The following is a 19908-nucleotide window of genomic DNA, read 5'->3' as shown; positions in this document are numbered from 1 at the left end:
AAGATGTGCCTGACACAAGCCATGGTATTTTCAATCACCTCACATGCATGTGAGAGCTGGACAATGAATAAGGAAGACCAAATAAGGGCTGATACTTTTGAGTTGTGGTACTGGCAAAGAATGCTGAAAGTAGCATGGACTGCTAAATGAACTAACAAATCTGTTCTGGAGGAAGTACAGCCAGAATGCTCCTTGGAAGAGAGAATGGCCAGACTTGGTCCCACCTACTTTGGTCATGTTGTCAGAAGGGGCCATTCCCTGGAGAAAGATGTCATGCTTGGTGAGGCAGAGCGTTGATGAAAGAGGGGAAGACCCTCAATGAGATGGATTGGCACAGTGGCTGTGGTGATGGGCTCAAGTATAGCAAGGATTGTGGAGCTGGTGTGGGACTGGGTGGTGTTTCGTTCTGTTGTGCATAGGGTTGCTATGAGTTGAAGATGGCTCAACGGCACCAAATGAAAAACAACAAATGAAAAACTAAAGTACCATAATATTATTCTATGAATGTGTGTAAAATGGTATCTCAGTTCATAGGGAAAAATATATTCCCTCACAGACTTTTTTCCCTTGAAGTAAAACTTTAGAGATTATTTTTATAATTAACAGATTTTTTAGAGTGTAGTTTTAGAGTTACAGAAAGATTGAGTAGTTAGTATAGAGAATTCCATATACCCACTCCATCTCCACCTTCCTATCCTGGAACGGAGTTCTCCTATGATTAACATTTTACATTGTTGTTGTTGTTGTTATGTGCCATCGAGTCGGACCTGACTCATAGTGACCCCTCCTTGGGTTTCCGAGGCAGTATCACTATGGAAGTAAATTGCCCCGTCTTCCTTCCGAGGAGTGGCTGGTGGGTTTGCCACCAGCCTTCTGGTTAGCAGTCAAGTGCCTTAGCCACTATGCTACCAGAGCTCCCACATTTTACATTAGTGTGATACATTTGTTTAATTGAAGAACTAATATAGATACATTGTTGTTTACTAAAGCCCATAGTTTGCATTAGGGTTTATACTTTGTGTTGCACAGTCCTGTGGGTTTTGACAAATGCATAATACCATGTGTCCACCATTATAGTTTCATACTGAGTAGTTTCACCACTCTAAAAATCCACTGTGCTTCACCTACTCCATTCTTTCCCCTCCCCATGAATACCTGAATTTTCTCTCAGCATATCATCTGTACCAAAACTAAACCAAACCTATGCCACTGAGTTGATTTCAACTCACAGTGAGCCTGCAGGACAGAGCAGAACTACCCCATAAGTTTTCCAAGATGGTAATTTTTACAAAAGCAGACTGCCACATTTTTCTTCTGTGAAGCAGCAGGTGGGTTTGAACTGCCGACCTTTTGGTTAGCAGCCAACTAACTGCTCAACCACTGTACCATCAGGGCACTTCTTTTACATTTTTATATTGTTTGCACTAGAGTTTGCAATATATATTTATAACTAATCTAAATCTAGGTTCGAATAACACTTCATTGATTCATAATAGTGCAGGTATCTTATAACTGAGTCTTGCCAATTCCTCCTTTCTATCTCTTATGAGATATATGGTGGCCAGTGCCTAAGGCATTTGACTGCTAATCAGGATGGTGGTTAAAACCCACCAGCCACTGAGCAGAAGGAAGATGGGGGAACCTTCTTCCATAAAGATTTACTGCATCGGAAACCAAACAGGAATCACTATGAGTCAGAATCAACTTGATGAGAGTGGGTTTGATTTGGTTTTGTATCTCTTATAAGCCACCACTCATCTGTCAGTTTGTCGTACTGTGGTGGTTTGTGTGTTGGTGTGAGGCTGGTGGCTATGCCACCTGTGTTTCAAATACCAGCAGGGTTACCCATGGTGGACATGTTTCAGCAGAACTTTCAGACTAAGACAGACTTGGAAGAAGAAAGGGGCCATCAAATTCTCAAAGAATTGGCCAGTGAAAACCTTATGAATAGTGGTGAAATACTGTCTGATACACTACTAAGAATTTTATGAATAGCCTTGAAACATTGTCTGATATAGAGGCTGGAAGGCACTCAAAATGTAACTGGGGAAGAGCTGCCTCCTCAAAGTAGAGTTGACCTTAATGACATGAGTGAAGGAAAGCTTTTGGGGCCCCCATTTGCTGATGTGGCATGACTCAAAATGGAAAGAAACAGCTGTAAATATCCATGCAATGTACAAAGTATGAATCTAGGAAAATTGGAAGTTGTAAAAAATGAAATGGAATGCATAAAGATTGATATCTAAGGCATTAGTGAACTGAAATGAACTGGTTTTGGACATTTTGAATCAGAAAATCATATGATCTATGCTGGTAATGACAAATTGAACAAGAATGAGGTGGCATTCATAGTCACAAAGAATGTTTTATGATCTATCCTGAAGTATAATGCTGTCAGTAATAGGTTAATATCCATATGCCTACAAGGAAGACCAGTTAATACAACTGTTATTCAAATTTACGCACCAACCACCAAAGCCGAAGACAAAGAAATTGAACATTTTTACCAACTTCTGCAATCTGAAATTGACCAAACATGCAATCAAGATGTGTTGATTAGTACTGGTGATGGAACACAAAAGTTGGAAACAAAAAAGAATCACCAGTAGGTGGAAAACATGGCCATGGTGATAAAAATGATGCCAGAGATCACATGATAGAATTTTGCAAGACCAATGACTTATTCATTGCAAATACCTTTTTTCAACAACATAAACAACAGCTAGCCACATGGACCTCACATATGTAATACAACTGTGGAAAGAGGAGATGGAAAAGTTTGATATCTTTAGCCAAAACCAAGCTAGGAGCTTACTGTGGAACAGACTATCACCTGCTCATATGCCAGTTTAAGTTGAAGCTGAAGATAATTAAAACAAGTCCACGATAGCCAAAATATGATGTTGATTATATCCCACCTGAATTTAGAGACCATCTGAATAATAGACTTGATGCATTGAAGACCAGTGACTGAAAACCAGAAGAATTGTGGATGGCATCAAGAATATCATGCATGAAGAAAGGGAAAGGTCATTGAAAAGACAAGAAAGGGTGAAAAGACCAAAATGGGTGTCAGAAGAGACTCTGAAACTTGCCCTTGAGTGGAGAATAGCTAAAGCAAATGGAAGAAATTACAAAATAAAAGAGCATCTTGAGAAAACAGAGTTAATTATTATAATGAAATGTGCAAAGAACTGGAGTTAGAAAACCAAAAGGGAAGAACACACTCAACATTTCTCAATCTGAAAGAACTGAAGAAAAAATTTGAGCCTAGAGTTGCAATATTGCAAGATTTTATGGTATCTGTTCCACAATCAGATCCTGGACTGGTTTTGGCTGAAGATATTGAGCTTTTCCACCGCCTCTTGCCACAGATGTAGTCAATCTGATTCCTGTGTGTTCCATCTGGTGAAGTCCACTTGTACAGCCTCCGTTTGTGTTGTTGAAAAAAGGTGTTTGCAATGAACAAGTCGTTGGTCTTGCAAAATTCTACCATGCGAGTTCCAGCATTATTTCTGTCACCAAGGCCAAATTTTCCAACTACTGGTGATTCCTCTTTGTTTCCAACTTTTGCATTCCAGTCACCAGTGATAATTAACACATCCTGATTGCATGTTCAGTCAATTTCAGACTGCAGAAGTTGATAAAATTCTTCAATTTTCTCATCTTTGGCTTTGGGGGTTGGTGCATAAATTTGAATAATAGTCGGATTAACAGGTCTTCCTTGTAGGCGTTTGGATATTATCCTATCACTGACAGCACTGTACTTCAGGACAGATCTTGAAACATCCTTTGTGATGATGAATGCCATGCCATTCCTTTTCAAACTGTCATTCCCAGCTAGTAGATCACATGGTTGTCTGATTCAGAATGGCCAAAACCAGTCCACTTCAGCTCACCAATGCCGAGGATATCAGTCTTTATACGTTCCATTTCATTTTTGACAACTTCCAATTTTTCTAGATTCATACTTCATACATCCCATGTTCCAATGATTAATGGATGTCTGCAGCTATTTCTCTTCAATTTGAGTGGTGCCACATCAGCAAATGGAGGTCTCGAATGGTGCAGGAAACATCAAAAGAAGATGGAAGAAATACACAGAATTATTGTACCAAACTATTTCAGGAGGTGGCATATGATCAAGAACCAATGGTATTGAAGGAAGACATTGAAAATGCACTGAAGGATTTGACAAAAAACAAGGCTGCAGGAATTGAAGGAATACCCATTGAGATGTTTCAACAAATGGATACTGCGCTGGAGGCACTTACTCAACTTAGTTGCCAAGAAATTTAGCCAACTGACTATCAATATTTGTACCCATTCCAAAGAAAGGTGATCCAATGTTTTTTTGTTGTTGTTAGGTGCCATCGACTCATCTCCAACTCTTAGTGACCCTATGCAAAGCAGAACGAAACACCACCCGATCCCATGCCAGCTCTGTGACCCCTGGCTGCAGGCACTGTGTCAATCCATCTCGTTGAGGACCTTCCTCTGTTTCATTGACCCTCCGCTTTACCAAGCATGACATCCTTCTCCAGGGAATGGTCCCTTCTGACAATATAACCAAAGGAGGTGAGACAAAGTCTGGCCATTTTTGCTTCCAAGGAGCATTCTGGCTGCACTTCCTCCAGGACAGATTTGTTAGTTCTTTTAGCAGTCCATGGTACTTTCAGAATTCTTCGCCAACACCAAATCTCAAAAGCATCAATTCTTCTTTGGTCTTCCTTATTCATTGTCCAGCTCTCACATGCATATGAGGCGATTGAAAATATCATGGCTTGTGTCAGGCATACCTTAGTCCTCAAGGAGACATCTTTGCTCTTCAGCACTTGAAAGAGGTCCTTTGCAGCTGACTTGTCCAGTGACATCTGATGTCATGACTGCTGCTTCCATTGGCATTGATTGTAGAACCAAGCAAAAGTGAAGTCCTTGACAACTTTAATCTTTTCTCCATTAATCATAATGCTGCATATAGGTCGAGTTGTGAGAATTTTTGATTTCTTTATATTGAGATGTAATTCATACTGCAGACTGTATTCTTCAGCCTTCATCATTAAGTGCTTCAAGTCATCCTCACTTTTAGCAAGCAAAGTTTCATCAGTGTATTGCTGGTTGTTAATAATTCTTCCTCCAATCTTGATACCACGTTCTTCTTCATATAATGCAGCTTCTCAGATTATTTGCTCAACATATAGATTGAATAAGTATGGTGAAAGGATACAACCCTGACACACTACCTTCTTCATTTTAAACCATGCAGTGTCCCCTTGTTCTATTCAAATGACAGCCTCCTGGTCTATGTACAGTTTTCTCATGAATACAATTAAGTGTTATGGAATTCCCATTCTTCTCAATGTTATCCATAATTTGTTATGATTCACACAATCAAATGCTTTTGCATAGTCAATATAACACAAGTAAACATCTTTCTGGTATTCTTTGCTTTGAGCCAGGATCCATCTGACATCATCAGGGATATCCCTTGTCCCATGTCCTCTTCTGAATCCAGCCTGCACCTCTGGAAGTTCTCTGTCAATATACTGCTGCTACTGTTTTTGAATTATCTTCAGTAAGATCTTACTTGCGTGCGATATTAATGATATTGTTCTATAATTTTCACATTCTGTGGGATCACCTTTCTTTGGAATGGATACAAATACAGATCTCTTCCAGTCAGTTGGCCAGGTAGCTGTCTTCCAAATCTCTTGGCATAGCCAAGTGAGTGCCTCTAGTGGGGCATACATTTGTTGAAACATCTCAATGGGTATTCCACCAATTCCTGGAGCATTGTTCTTTGTCAGTTCCATCAGTGCAGCTTCGACTTCTTCCTTCAATACCATTGGCTCTTGAACATATGCCACCTCCTGAAATGGATGAACATCTACCAGTTCTTTTTGGTACAGTGACTCTGTGTATTCAGTCCATCTTCTTTTGATGCTTCCTGCATCATTCAGTATTTTGCCCATAGAATCTTTCAATATTGCAACTCGAGGCTTAAATATTTCCTCAGTTCTTTCAGCTTGAGAAATGCTGAGCATATTCTTCCCTTTTGGTTTTCTAAGTCTAGGTCTTTGCACATTTCATTATAGTAATTGACTTTGTCTGCTTAAGCTGCTCTTTGAAAGATTCTGTTCAGCTCTTTTATCTTATAATTCTTCCATTTGCTTTAGCCACTCTCCATTCAAGGGCAAGTTTCAGAGTCTCTTCTGACATCCAATTTTGGTCTTTTCTTCTTTTCTTGCCTTTTTAATGACCTCATGCTTTCTTCATGGGTGATGTTTTTGATGTCATCCCACAATTCTTCTGGTTTTCAGTCACGGGTGTTCAATGCATCAAATCTATTCTATAGATGGTCTCTAAATTCAGGAGGGATATATTCAAGATCATATTTTGGCTCTTGTGGGCTTGTTTTAATTGTCTTCAACTTGAAGTTGAACTTGCATATGAGCAGTTGATGGTCTGTTCCACAATCAGCTCCTGGCCTTGTTTTGACTGAAGGTATTGAGCTTTTCCATTGCCTCTTGCCACTGATGTGGGCCAAAATCCAATCGAATGTGGAAATTATAGAACAATATCATTAGTATGACATATAAGTAAAATCTTGCTGAAGATAATTCAAAAACGGTAGCAGCAGTATATTGACAGAGAACTTCCAGAGGTGCAGGCTGGATTCAGAAGAGGATGTGGGACGAGGGATATCCCTGATGATGTCAGATGGATCCTGGCTCAAAGCAAAGAATACCAGAAAGATGTTTACTTGTGTTATATTGACTATGCAAAAGCATTTGATTGTGTGAATCATAACAAATGTATGGATAACCTTGTGAAGAATGGGAAATCCAGAATACTTAATTGTGCTCATGAGAAACCTGTACAGAGATCAGGAAGCTGTCATTCAAACAGAACAAGGGGATACTGCGTGGTTTAAAATCAGGAAGAGAGTGTGTCAGGGTTGTATCCTTTCACCATAATTATTCAATCTGTATGCTGAGCAAATAATCTGAGAATCTGGGCTATATGAAGGAGAACACAGCATTAGGATCAGAGGAAGACTCATTAACAACCTGTGATATGCAGACGACACAAGTTTGCTTGCTGAAAGTGAAGACTTGAAGCACTTACTGATGAATATTAAAGACTACAGACTGTAGTATGGATTACATCTGAACATAAAGAAAACAAAAATCTTCACAACTGGACCAATAAGCAGCATCATAATAAATGGAGAAAAGGTAGAAATTTTCCAAGAATTCATATCACTTGGTTCCACAATCAACACCAATGGAAGCAGCAGTCAAGAAATCAGACAACATGTTGCACTGGGCAAATCTGCCGCAAAAGACGTCTTTCAAGTGCTGAAGAGCAAAGATGTCTCTTTGAAGACTTACTCACTGCCATTGAGTCAGATCTGACTCATAGGGACCTCTCCTTGGGTTTCTGAGGCAGTATCACTACAGAAATAGATTGCCCAGTATTCCTTCCAAGGAGTGGCTAGTGAGTTTGAACCGCCAGCCTTCTGGTTAGCAGTCAAATGCCTTAGGTACTAGCCACCAAGCCATAGTATTTTCAATCGCCTCATGTGCACATAGGAGCTCTGGTAGTATAGTGCCTAAGGCACTTGACTGCCAACCAGAAGGCTGGTGGTTCAAACCCACCAGCCACTCCTCGGAAGGAAGGTTCGGCAATCTACTTCCATTGTGATACTGCCTCAGAAACCCAAGGAGGAGTCGCTATGAATCAGGGCTGACTTGATGGCACATAACAATAACAATAACATGCACATGAAAACTGAACAATACATAAGGAAGACAGAAGAAGAGCTGATGCTTTTGAGTTGTGGTGTTGGCAAAGAATACTGAAAATACCATGGACTGCCAGAAGAATGAACAAATCTATCATGGAAGAAGTGCAGCTGGAATGTTCCTTGGAAGCGAGAATGGCCAGATGTCATCTCACGTATTTTGGCCATGTTGTCAGAAGGGGCCATTCTCTGGAGAAGGATATCATGCGTGGTAAAGTGGAGGTTCAGCGAAAAATGGGAAGGCTCTCAAAGAGATGGATTGACACAGTGGCTGCACCAATGGCACAGGCATAGCAAGGATTGTGAGGCTGCTGTAGAATTGGGCAGTATTTCGTTCTGTCTTAGCATCGCTAGGAGTCAGAGCAAACTCATACCTAACAATAACATCTGTTATAACACTGCTGCCATTTATCCCATTTATCCATATCATATCCATATCAACCAATACCTGACTACTATTATTACTTTTAATGAACAGTTGTCTATTCAATTAAGAAAAAAAAATTTATTTTACCTTCATTCATTCTCTGACTCTCTTAAATAGATTCTAATTTTAGAATCTATTCTAATATCACTTTCCTCTATATCACTTTCTCTCTGTCTGAAGAACTTACAACTTTTCTTGCAAGGTTGATCTACTCATGACAGATTTTCTTTGTTTGAGAAAATACTTATTTCACCTTCTTCACTTTTGAAGGATTACAGGATTCTAGTTTGGTGTTTATTTTCTTTCAACACTTTAAATGTTTTACTCCATTCTCCAATATAATTTTGTCCTTAATCCAATCCTCTTTGGCTTTTTTTTCTGTTGTTAACTTTAGCTCCACTTTCTCCTTTCCTTCTGGGATTCTGGAAATATGAACATTAGGCCTTGTTATACTCCCACAGGTGCCTAAGGCTCTATTCTGTTCTTTTTTTTTTTTTTTCCCATACTATATTTTCTATGATTTTCAGATTAGGTAATTTCTGTTGTTCTTTCTTCCAGTTCACTGATTCTTGCCTTTGTCCCTTATATTCTGCTGTTGGGCTCGTCCATTGAGGTGGTTTTTTTTTTTCCCCAAAAAATATGTTTTCACTTCTAAAATTACCATTTGGTTCTTCTTTTCTTTGCTGAGACTTCCTATTTATTTGATACCTTCTATTTTCACATTTGTTTAAAGTGTGTTCATAAATACTTACTGAAGTATTTTTATGATGACTCCTTTTAATTGTCACATAATTCTCATATGTCTGCTATCTCAGTGTTGGTATCTATTGATTATCTTTTTTTCATTAAGTTGAGATTATAATGAGTGATTTTTTATTGGAACCTGAACATTTTGGGCATCATGTTATGAGGGTCTAGGTTTTATTTAAGCCTTCCATTTTAGCTGTCTTTGTTTCATATAACCCGTCAGCAGGGATATTGGGGGGCACTGACTTATTACTGCCCACTCGGGTTAGAAGTCTAGGTTACCCAGCTGGTCTCTGTTAACACCTGAGGAAGGGGAGCTCATTATAGCTGGATGGAGATGGGAGTTCTGGCTCCTCACTGGGCTTTCATTGATACTCCTCTGGCTGAGAGAGATAAGAGTGACTCATTACTGCTCTGTAAGATAACATACCCAGTTTACAGGAACTGGGGTGTGGGCATCTTTAGGGGGACTTATTCTATCACATCCTCCACTGATACCACAGAAGAGAGGTTGGTTTCATTATCACTGGGTAATGATGAAAGTCGTGGCTGTCCACCAGTCCAATTCTGAGCACTCCAGTGGGAAAGGAGAGGGCAAGAGTGGAATTCTAGGTTTCCCAAGGGATCTCTCCATCAACACCACAGGGAAGGGAGGATTTTTGTTATGTCTGATAGGAATGAAAGCCTTTGATCCCTACTCATCTTTTTCTGACACCGCTCAAAAGCAGAGGCAGGGGCTGGTTGGAATACCTTGTTTTAGCCTAGAAAGAATGGGAGTCTGAGCTCCCAACTTAGCCTTTGGAGTTAGTTTGGGTGGGGCATTTTTTTTTTTTTTTTTTTTTTGATGTTTTTGTTGGAGTAGAGTGGTTATTGTCTGAAAGTTTTCTGTCTTTCTAGGCCACCCCCTCTCATGGTTCTTTGGCAACAGAGAGTACGCTTCTGTTGTGGCTTTGTTTTCTTTCCCATTGGTGTTTCCAGGTTGCTGACTTCTACAGTTCCATGTCTGGGATAAAGGTGGCCAAAAGAAAATGCAGAGAACACATCATGAGTCACTTCCTTGGGTTCTGAGGTCCCTAGCAGCTCTACTTTTTTCTTCCCATCTTTTATAGTCTTCTTATGTTTGTTTTCCGCATAGCAGCCAGGTTTTTACTTATATCTAGCAAGAGGAATAGAGTAAACTTAATCTTCTCCTCTTCACAGAAACAAAGTCCCCTGATTCTGTTTAAAAATAAGAGTTTACTAAGAAGTGTGATGGAATAAGCCCCCTTAAAGATGCCCACACCCCAGTCCCTGTAAACTGAATATGTTATCTTACAGAGCAAAAAGGACTTTGCAGGTATGATTACATTAAGGATCTTGAGATAGGAGATTATCACAGATTATCTGAGTAGACCCAGTCTAACCACATGGGTCTTTAAAAGTGAAGAATCTTTCCCAGCTGTGATGAGAAAGAAGTTAAAGTGCAGAAAAGTGGTGAGAGAAAGGCAACATTGCTGGCTTTAGAGATAGAGGAAGAATGTGGATGGCCTCTAGAAGATAGAAAAGACAGGGAAACAAACTCTCCTTTAAAGCCTTCAGAAAGAAACATAAACCTGTTGACTTCTTCATTTTAGATCAGTGACATATATGTCAGACTTCTAACCTACAGAACTGCAAGATTATAAATTTGTGTTATTTTTAGTTACTATGTGTGTAGTAATTTGTTACAGCATTAATAGAAAATTAATAGTGTTCATATAAAACAATCAAATCATACCTTTATCTTTTAGACCAGTAATAATCTTATTTCATTTTGATAAAAATTTTAGATATACTAATTACCTCATGAGGTTTGTCATTGCTTATCTTCTGAAAAAACAGTACCCTTTTGGATGAATAGGAATTCCAAAATGGGATGCATATGTGTGCCTTGCATGTGCTTAGCACATAAAAGATGGTCAATAAATACATATGAAATTGTTGAATACTGAAGTAAAATAAATAGAAATGGGAAGTGCCCTTTCTTGAATCTTTAGAATGCATAAACCATGTAATAGTATTTATTACTTTATCACTGTGCATTATGGTTGTATTTTACAGACAGTGAAGCAAGTTCTCTAATGGATATTGAAAATGTAATTCTTGCTAAAATTCATGAAGATGAAGAAGACCATTCAGATACAATATTAAAATCTGACAAGTTTCATCAAGACTTATTTTTTATGGAACGAGTTTTAATGGAAAATATATTTCAGCCAAAACTTGCAGCCTATCGTCAGCTTCCTATTTTAAAAGGTATTAAGAAATTACCTGTAGACAAGTTCAAATAATTAAAAAAATAATAACTGAGGTTATTACATATATCTAAATGTAATCTCCAGACTAGATTTTCACTTATCAGCAGCTATGTTTATATGCTTTTAGCACTAAACATGTGAGTTTAAACATAAGCTCCAGGCTAAGGAGCAGACATAGGATGGTATTTCTTAGATTCAAAACTTCATAAACATCTATGACTTTTTCCTCCCCCTTGTCCCTGCATAGAATTAATTGCCTGTTTTTATAGATTCTCTCATATTCAATTTGTCTTTTCCATTCCATTGACATTTTCCAGCTTCTGACTTTTATCACTTCTCCTTAATTTTATCGAAGGGATATTTTTCCTATTCTCTTTGCTTCTCAAATATTCCATCTATATGTTTATGTAATTTCATCTCATATGATCACAGAAAAATTTCAAGAATTTTAATGACTATATAAGTTTATCTTTTCCACTACTGAATGAAGAAAATGAAGCTTAAACAAACTTTGTAAGGGAATCTGGAGCAAGATGGTTATGAGAGCAAACTGCACATTCTTGTCCCCTTACATAAATACCAAAAAACAAACAAAACAAAAATCAAGCAAAAACCGATAGAACCGAATTTGTCTGAAATTTGGAAACCAATAAAAGAGATATAACAACTAAGTGAAGGCTGAATCAACAAACAGTGACATATAAATTGTCCTCACCAAAGTTCCACCCCTTTCCCAACTTGGTGTGACCATGTTAAAGTGGTGGTGGCCCACACTTTCAAAGAGGGAGCCTAGTTTTTGCATCCAGAGGGACAGAACAGACTATTTGTAAATTATTGTGTGTGTCAATTCTAACCTGCCTAGGGGCTGCCAAAAGGACTGAGACACACTTTTCATCTCAGTTTGGCCTATTTCAGAGTTCAGGTAGGGCTTAAGGGCAGAGGGAAATGACCTAGGTCCATAACTGCCTTTAGCTACCTGAGGCTAATGAGAACCATTAAGGCATCCATGAGACACCTGCAAAGTCTAGAAAGAGAGATTTGAGGTAGTGTTTCTTTCAGAAATTAAGCACTGTGTATATGAGGGGATTAAGGAAGCCACACGTATTCCCAGAGAAAGACACATGCTCAGAAAGCACTTGAGAAGACACTACACTTTTTCCACAGAATTATTTCTAGGTTCAGTGCAGTCCTCAGGAAGCCCTAAGGTAGAGGCAGAATCTGATTTACAGAGTTACCACACTTCTAATATTCAGATGTCTCAGTTTTAACAACAGCAAAAAAATCATAGGACATACAAAGAAATAGGAAAGGATTTTTGCATTCAAAGAAAACAAAATAAAGTGACAGAAACTGGCCCCAGAGCCCTGGTAGTGTAGTGGCTAAGGCATTTGACTACTAGCCAGAAGGTTGATGGTCCACCAGCCATTCCACAGAAGGAAGATGGAGCAGTCCACTTCCATAAAGAATTACTGCTTTGGAAATCCAATGGGAGTCACTCTGAGTTGGAATCAACCTGATGGCAGTGAGTCTGGGCAGAGATTGGGTTGTTGCTGCTTCCCTCCAGCAGAAAGCACAGTTATCTCTAGTCTTCCCTGGTGGGAGGTTTCCTGAAGGAAAATCCTGCAAGAGTATGTGAACACCTTATGTCCCCACCTTTCAAGGACTTTACATTCTCATGGTGTACACATTTGGCCTTTGTTGTTGTTAGGTGCTAGCAGGTTGGCTTGACTCATAGTGACGCTGTGTATGACAGAACAAAACACTGCTCAATCCTGCTCCAGCCTTACAATCCTTGCTATGCCTCAGCCCATCATTGCAGCCACTGTGTGAATCCATGTCCTTGAGGGCCTTCCCCTTTTCTGCTGAACCTCCACTTTACCAAGCATGATATCCTTCTCCAGGTAATGGTCCCTTCTGACAACATGACCAAAGAAGGTGAGACAAAGTCTGGGCATTCTTGCTTCCAAGGAGCATTCTGGCTGCATTTCTACCACAACAGATTTGTTCGTTCTTCTGGCAATCCATGGTGCTTTTAGTATTCTTCACTTACACTGTGATTGACAGGCGTCAGCTCTTCTTTGGTCTTCTTTATTTATGACCCAGTTTTCACATACATATGAGGCAATTTAAAATACCATGGCTTGGATTAGGTGCACCTTAGTCTTCAAAGAGACATCTTTGGTCGTCAGCACTTTAAAGAGGTCTTTTGCAGCAGCTTTGCCCAGTGTAACATGTTGTCTGATTTCCTGACTGCTTCTTCCATGGGTGTTGATTATGGAACCAAGTGATATGAAATCTTTGACAACTTCCACCTTTTCTCCATTTATTGTGATGCTGCTTGTTGGTCCAGTTGTAAGGATTTTTGTTTTCTTTATGTTGAGGTGTAATCCACACTGCAGACTGTAGTCTTTAATCTTCATCAATAAGTGCATCAAGTCTTCACTTTCAGCAAGCAGTTTGTCGTCTGCATATCGCAGGTTGTTAATGAGTCTTCCTCCAATCCTGATGTTGCATTCTTTTTCATATAGCCCAGCTTCTTGGATCATTTGCTCAGCATACAGACTGAGTAAGTATGGTGAAAGGATACAACCCTGACACTCCCCTCCTGATTTTAAACCATGCAGTATCCCTTTGTTCTGTTTGAATGACAGCCTCCTGGTGTATGTGCAGGTTTCTCATGAGGACAATTAAGTGTTCTGGATTTCCCATTCTTCTCCAGGTTATCCATCATAATTTGTTATGATCCGCAAAGTCAAATGTTTTTGCATAGCCAGTGAAGCACAAGTAAACATCTTTCTGGTATTCTTTGCTTTCAGCCACAGTCCATCTGACATTAGCTATGGTATCCCTCATTCCATGTCCTCATCTGAATCCAGCTTGCGTTTCTGGAAGTTCCCTGTCAATATACTGCTGCAACTGTTTTTGAATTATCTCCAGCAAGATTTTACATGCATGCTATATTAATGATATTGTTCGATAATTTCCATATTTTGTGTGATTACCTTTCTTTGTAATGAGTACAAATATGGATCTCTTCCAGTCATTTGGCCAGGTCTGTCTTCCATATTTCTTGGCATAGATGAGTAAGTGTCTTCAGCACAGCCTCCCTTTGTTGAAAGATCTCAATGGGTATTCTTGGAGCCTGTTTTCACCAGTTCCTTCAGTGAAGCTTTGACTTCTTCCTTCAATACCATTGTTCTTGATCATATGCCACCTCCCAAAATAGATGAACATTGACAAATTCCTTTTGGTACAGTGACTCCATATATTCCTTCCTTCTTCTTTTAATGTTTTCTGCATCATTTAATATTTTGCCCATAGAATCTTTCAGTATTGCAACTCGAGGCCTGGATTTTTTCTTCAGTTCTTTTGGCTTGGCCTTTGGCAATTCATTACAATTTTCTAGCTGGATTTTCTTATTGGCTTATATGACATTTGGTGACATCTGCCTCTGGTAAGCAAGTGCTCGTGTGCTTTCTCCATATGCTAGCTTAGTCTGTTTGCTTTGAGACCTTAGTTGTCTGGAGGACTTAAGAAAGACCATTCATTTGAAGTTTTCTGATATTTATTTGTTGTAAGGATGAGAACTGTGCTCTTTTTAGCTGTCCACACCTCTCAGCTAAAAACCAGAAGTTTAACCCTTACATGACTGAATTACTTTATGCTTTGAATTTTTTTGTTGATACCATGTGTTTTCAGTAACGGAAAGCATGCTTACATAAAGGGGATTTTTTTTTTTTTTTTTGAGGTAATATGGATGCTGACACAATTATGTTGTAGACAAATATTCTTTTTGGAGTCAGGTGGTAGGATTGGTGGGATGAGGCCCATTTCTTCAGATTCATGAAGTTATACAGGTTCCTGCCAGGCAGGGATACAACTGGGATAGCAGCTTCTGAGAGATTAAAAATGTTAGTGGGAGATATATATCCCACAGGTCATGAAAGGGTTAACATGTGCCTTTTAAAAAACACATTTAAAATTTTGATGAACTCCGATTTGTCCTTTTTTTAAAAAAAAAAAATGGATTGTGCTGTTGGTCTTGTATTTAAGACCTAAGTCAAGCCCACAAAAATCTCTCCCCTATGTTTTCCCCTAGGAGTTTAATAGTGTTATGTTTTCATTTAGGTTATGATTCATTTTGAGTTACTTTTTGTATATGGTGCAAGGTATGAATCCCAGTTTACAGTTTTACATATTGATATTCAATTTTCCAGCACTATTTGTTGAAAAGATGATTTTGGCATAGTGCCTAAGGAATTTGACTGTTAACCAGAAGGCTGGAGGTTCAAACCTATTGCCCACTCTTCAGAAGGAAGACTGGGCAATCTACTTCTGTAGAGATACCACCTCAGAAACCCAAGGAGTGGTCACTATAAGTTGGAATCAAGTCAATGGCAGTGAGTTTGGTTTTGGTTTGGAAACTGCCTTTGCATGTTAGTGAAAAATCAGTTGATCGTATATCTATAGGTCTGTTTATGGATTCTGTTCTGTTCCTATTAATCTGCTTGTTTATCTTTATGTCAATACCATGATGTCTTGATTTCTATAGTTTTATAACATGTCTTAGGATTAGGTAGAGTCCTCCAACTATGTTCTTTATAAATGTTGTTTCGGCTATTCTTTGTTTTCTGTTTTAAATTTCCACATGAATTTTGGAATCTGTTAACCTCTACAAAAAAACTGCTGGAATTTTGGTTGGGATTGTACTGAATCTATAGATAACTTTCAAGAGAATCGCCAAGTTAATAATTGCCATCTTTCTACTCATGAGTCTGGTTTATCTCTACATTTATTTCACTCACTCACTCACTGCCATCAAGTCGGATCCGACTTATAGTGACCCCTCCTTGGGTTTCTGAGGTGGTATCGCTATGGAAGTAGGTTGCCCAAACTTTCTTCCGAGGAGTGGTTGGCGGGTTTGAACCACCAGCCTTCTGGTTAGCAGTCAAATGCCTTCGGCACTACACCACCAGAGCTCCCTACATTTATTTAGGTCTTCTTAAATTTCTCCCAGTAGTTTCAATGTTCTGATCTTTCATATTTTTTGTCAAATTTATCCCTAAGTATTTCATATTTTGTTGACATTATAAATATTTTCTGACATGATAAATTATATTATTTTAAAACTTCAATTTCTGATTATTCATTTCTGTTGTTAAGTGTCAAGTTGGTTCCAACTCATAGTGATCCTATGTACAACAGAATGAAACACTGCCCAATTCTGTGCAAATCCTCACAATGGTTGCTGTTTGAGCCCACTGTTGCAGCCTCTGTGTCAAACCACCTCATTAAGGGTCTTCCTGTTTTTCACTGGCCCTTTACCAAGCATGACGTCCTTCTCCAGAGACTGGTCCCTCCTGACATTATGTCCAAAGTACATGAGGCAAAGTCTCACCATCCTTGCTTCTAAGGAACATTCTGGCTGTACTTTATCCAAGACAGATTTGTTTGTTCTTCTGGCAGTCCATGGTATATTTAATATTCTTCACATAATTCAGATACATCAGTTCTTCTTCAGTCCAGCTTTTGCATGGATATTTGTCCAGCTTTTGCATGCATATGAGGCTATTGAAAATGCTATGGCTTGGGTCAGGTGCAACTTTGTCTTAAAAGTGACATCTCTGCTCTTTAACATTTTAAAGAGGTCTAATGCAGCAGATTTGCTCAATGCAATATGTTGTTTGATTTCTTAACTGCTGCTTCCATGGGTGTTGATTGTGGATCCAATTAAAATGAAATCCTTGACAGCTTCAATCTTTTCTCCCTTTTTCATGATGTTGCTAATTGGTCCAGTTGTGAGGATTTTTGCTTTCTTCATATTGAGATATAATCCATACTGAAGGCTATAGTGTTTGATTTTCATCTCACAGAACTCACAAATTGCCAAGGAAATGGCTCACACAGTTGTGGAGTCTGACAAGTCTCAAATTCATGGGTCAGGAGTAAGTCTGGAAGATTCTTCTCACTCTCGTGGTTTCAGTGGACAACAAACTCAAATTGGCAGGTCAGACAACAAGCTGCTGTCTTACAAGCTTGTGGAATCAGGTCCGATGATAGGCTACTGGCTGAAATGCCAAGAATCAGAGGTTAGATGACAAACCGCATGTAGGATCCAGAGCAAGACAGAGAACTTTGCCAGAGCATTCAAATATATTGGATGCAGACCATACCCTTGAGGAAACTAAAGGTGATGACTTGAGTCACACCCTCTACTAAGGCAGTGACTCAGGATACATCCCATCCTAAACCTACCTCATATAACAGACAACTCATTCCAAAATGGGACCATGACCACAGGCATAGAGGCTAGGAGTTATAATACAAAAATGGAGAACTTTGTCTTTGAGGGCCATGTTTAGTAATTCACTGCACTGCAATAGGTGATCTTTATTGTAGCTCATGATCAGCCTTATAGGGTCAATGAATGTCCTGAAATCGTGTGCACAATTTTGGGTTATATTTTTTGTTGTTGTTATGTGCTGTCGAGTCAGCCCTGACTCATAGTGACCCCTCCTTGGGTTGCCGAGGCAGTATCACTACAGAAGTAGATTGCCCAACCTTCCTTCTGAAGAGTGGCTGGTGGGTTTGAACCACCAGCCTTCTGGTGAGCAGTCAAGTCCCTTAGGCACTATGCTACCAGAGCTCCTTTGGGTTATATACTATATGTTAATTTTTCCGATAAGTATATTACTGTATTCATAAAATTATCAAAAACACCTTAAAAAGGGTATGTTGTAGTTGTTATTTGCCGTCGAGTCGGACCTGACTCAGCGACCCCTCCTTGGGTTTCCGAGGCAGTATCACTACGGAAGTAGGTTTGCCCAACCTTCCTTCCGAGGAGTGGGTTTGAACCCCCAGCCTTCTGGTTAGCAGTCAAGTGCCTTTAGGCACTATAAAAAGGGTATAGCTACTATTAATTTAATGGAAGTTTAGATTTCAAGGACAAGGCACATAATAGCAAATGGACTAAATTGTGATGTGGTGTCAACTCTGTAGTCACAAGTTTATAACATTATTAGATTTGAAATAATAGAGATTTATCTTCATAGGTTCTCTGGTATTGCTACAAAGGGTAAACCTTTCAGGTTTAGGGGTAGATAATGAACATGTTTGGGAGAGCAATGTGTCTTGCACTATCATATCTTGTATCTAAGGAAACAATCCACTTATTTCAGGCCCTCCCAGACTGAATAATTGTTGAACTTAAAACCACTAAAATCTCTACATGCTATCTAATTGTTTCGATAAAATATATATGCTTAAAATGTTTTCGATTATTTCATTTTTTAATTATTTTTTGGTTGTTGTTGTTAGCTGCCATTGAGTCAGCCCCCAGTTCATGGATACACTATGCACAACCTGATTGCACTGCTGTGATCCATAGAGTTTTGTTGGCTGATTTTCAGAAGCAGATCACCATGCCCTTCTTCCTAGTCTGTCTTAGTCTGGAAGCTCCACTAAAACCTGTTCAGAATCACAGCAGCCCACAAGTCTTCACTGACAGATGAGTGAGGTGCACTGGCTGGGAATCCAACCCTGGTTTCCCTCATGAAAGGTGAACATTCTACCACTGAACCACCACTGACTTCAATTATTTTTTAGTAGCCTTTGTAATAGTCTTTTGAGTTTAATAAAATAATAACAAATTCATCACTTTTTTAGTGGTTCTTCTGAGACATTAAAATTTGAGTTAAAATTACCATTTTTCTAGAGGACAATTATCTTTTTGTTTTAGAACCTGAACCTGAAGAACCTGAAGACTTCTTACAAAGTGAAAATCTTGAAGAGACAGAGGAAGAAGTTAAGAAGGAAGAAGAAGAAGAAATAGAAATTGGTACACAACAATCAACAATACCAGCCAATTTGGAAAGACTTTGGTCCTTTACCTGTGACTTAACCAAAGGCTTAAATGTGAGCAGCCTTGCCTGGAATAAAGCAAATCCAGTAAGTTATCAAACACTTTTTTAAAAATTCCATTTCTAGCATTTAAAGGCAACTGTCAAGTTTCAATGAATTCTTTTCGTCAGATACTAGAGAAGGAATTTAAATCAACATAACCCCTAGTTTTAAAATGCCTCTTAAAACCAGATCATGTTTCAAAAAGAGGGAAATATAAACTGTTATAAACTAATGTCTTTCTCCTTTAGTATAAAAACATCCTGTTATTATTTTAGGATGTATTTGGGACATAGATTTCTCTAAATCCATATCAAATATTGAGAGTGAACTAGAAGATTTATTTTAACACATACCAGAACCTCATTTGCCCAAATTTATATTCTTCTCAAAGTATTCATATTCTGAAATATATACTTAATTAATTGAACCTGCAAATGTGCAAAATAATTTTGGGTTTCCTAAAATACTATTACTACTAGTAGCCACAAATACTTATATAGCACTAATTGTATACACAACACTCATACGTACCTAACAATGATCATGAAGATGTGCAGGACCAGGCAGTGTTTCACTCTATTCTACATAAGATCACCATGAGTCAAAGCCAACTTGATGGCAGCTAACAACATCAACATGTACACACAACCCTATGAGGTTGTTGTTGTTGTTGTTATGTGCCGTCGAGTCGGCCCCGACTCATAGTGACCCCTCCTTGGGTTTCCGAGGCAGTATCACTACGGAAGTAG

At 38.8% G+C, this 19908-nt stretch overlaps 1 protein-coding gene across 1 annotated transcript in view; it reads left to right on the top strand.

The window, feature by feature from the left end:
• Window positions 1–19908, top strand: part of DNAI4 (dynein axonemal intermediate chain 4) — a 123511-nt gene that overhangs the window by 49651 nt on the left and 53952 nt on the right. Inside the window, 2 exon segments of the mRNA XM_007959391.1 lie at window positions 11061–11255; window positions 18996–19204. Coding sequence (XP_007957582.1) covers window positions 11061–11255; window positions 18996–19204 — 404 coding nt within the window.

This window comes from Orycteropus afer, unplaced genomic scaffold, assembly GCF_000298275.1.
Source record: "Orycteropus afer afer isolate SDZICR_OR568_19922 unplaced genomic scaffold, OryAfe1.0 scaffold00016, whole genome shotgun sequence".
NCBI classification, from domain to species: Eukaryota; Metazoa; Chordata; class Mammalia; order Tubulidentata; family Orycteropodidae; genus Orycteropus; species Orycteropus afer.
The sequence above is the reverse complement of the archived record's forward strand: the minus strand, read 5'-3'. Positions and strand labels throughout refer to the sequence as shown.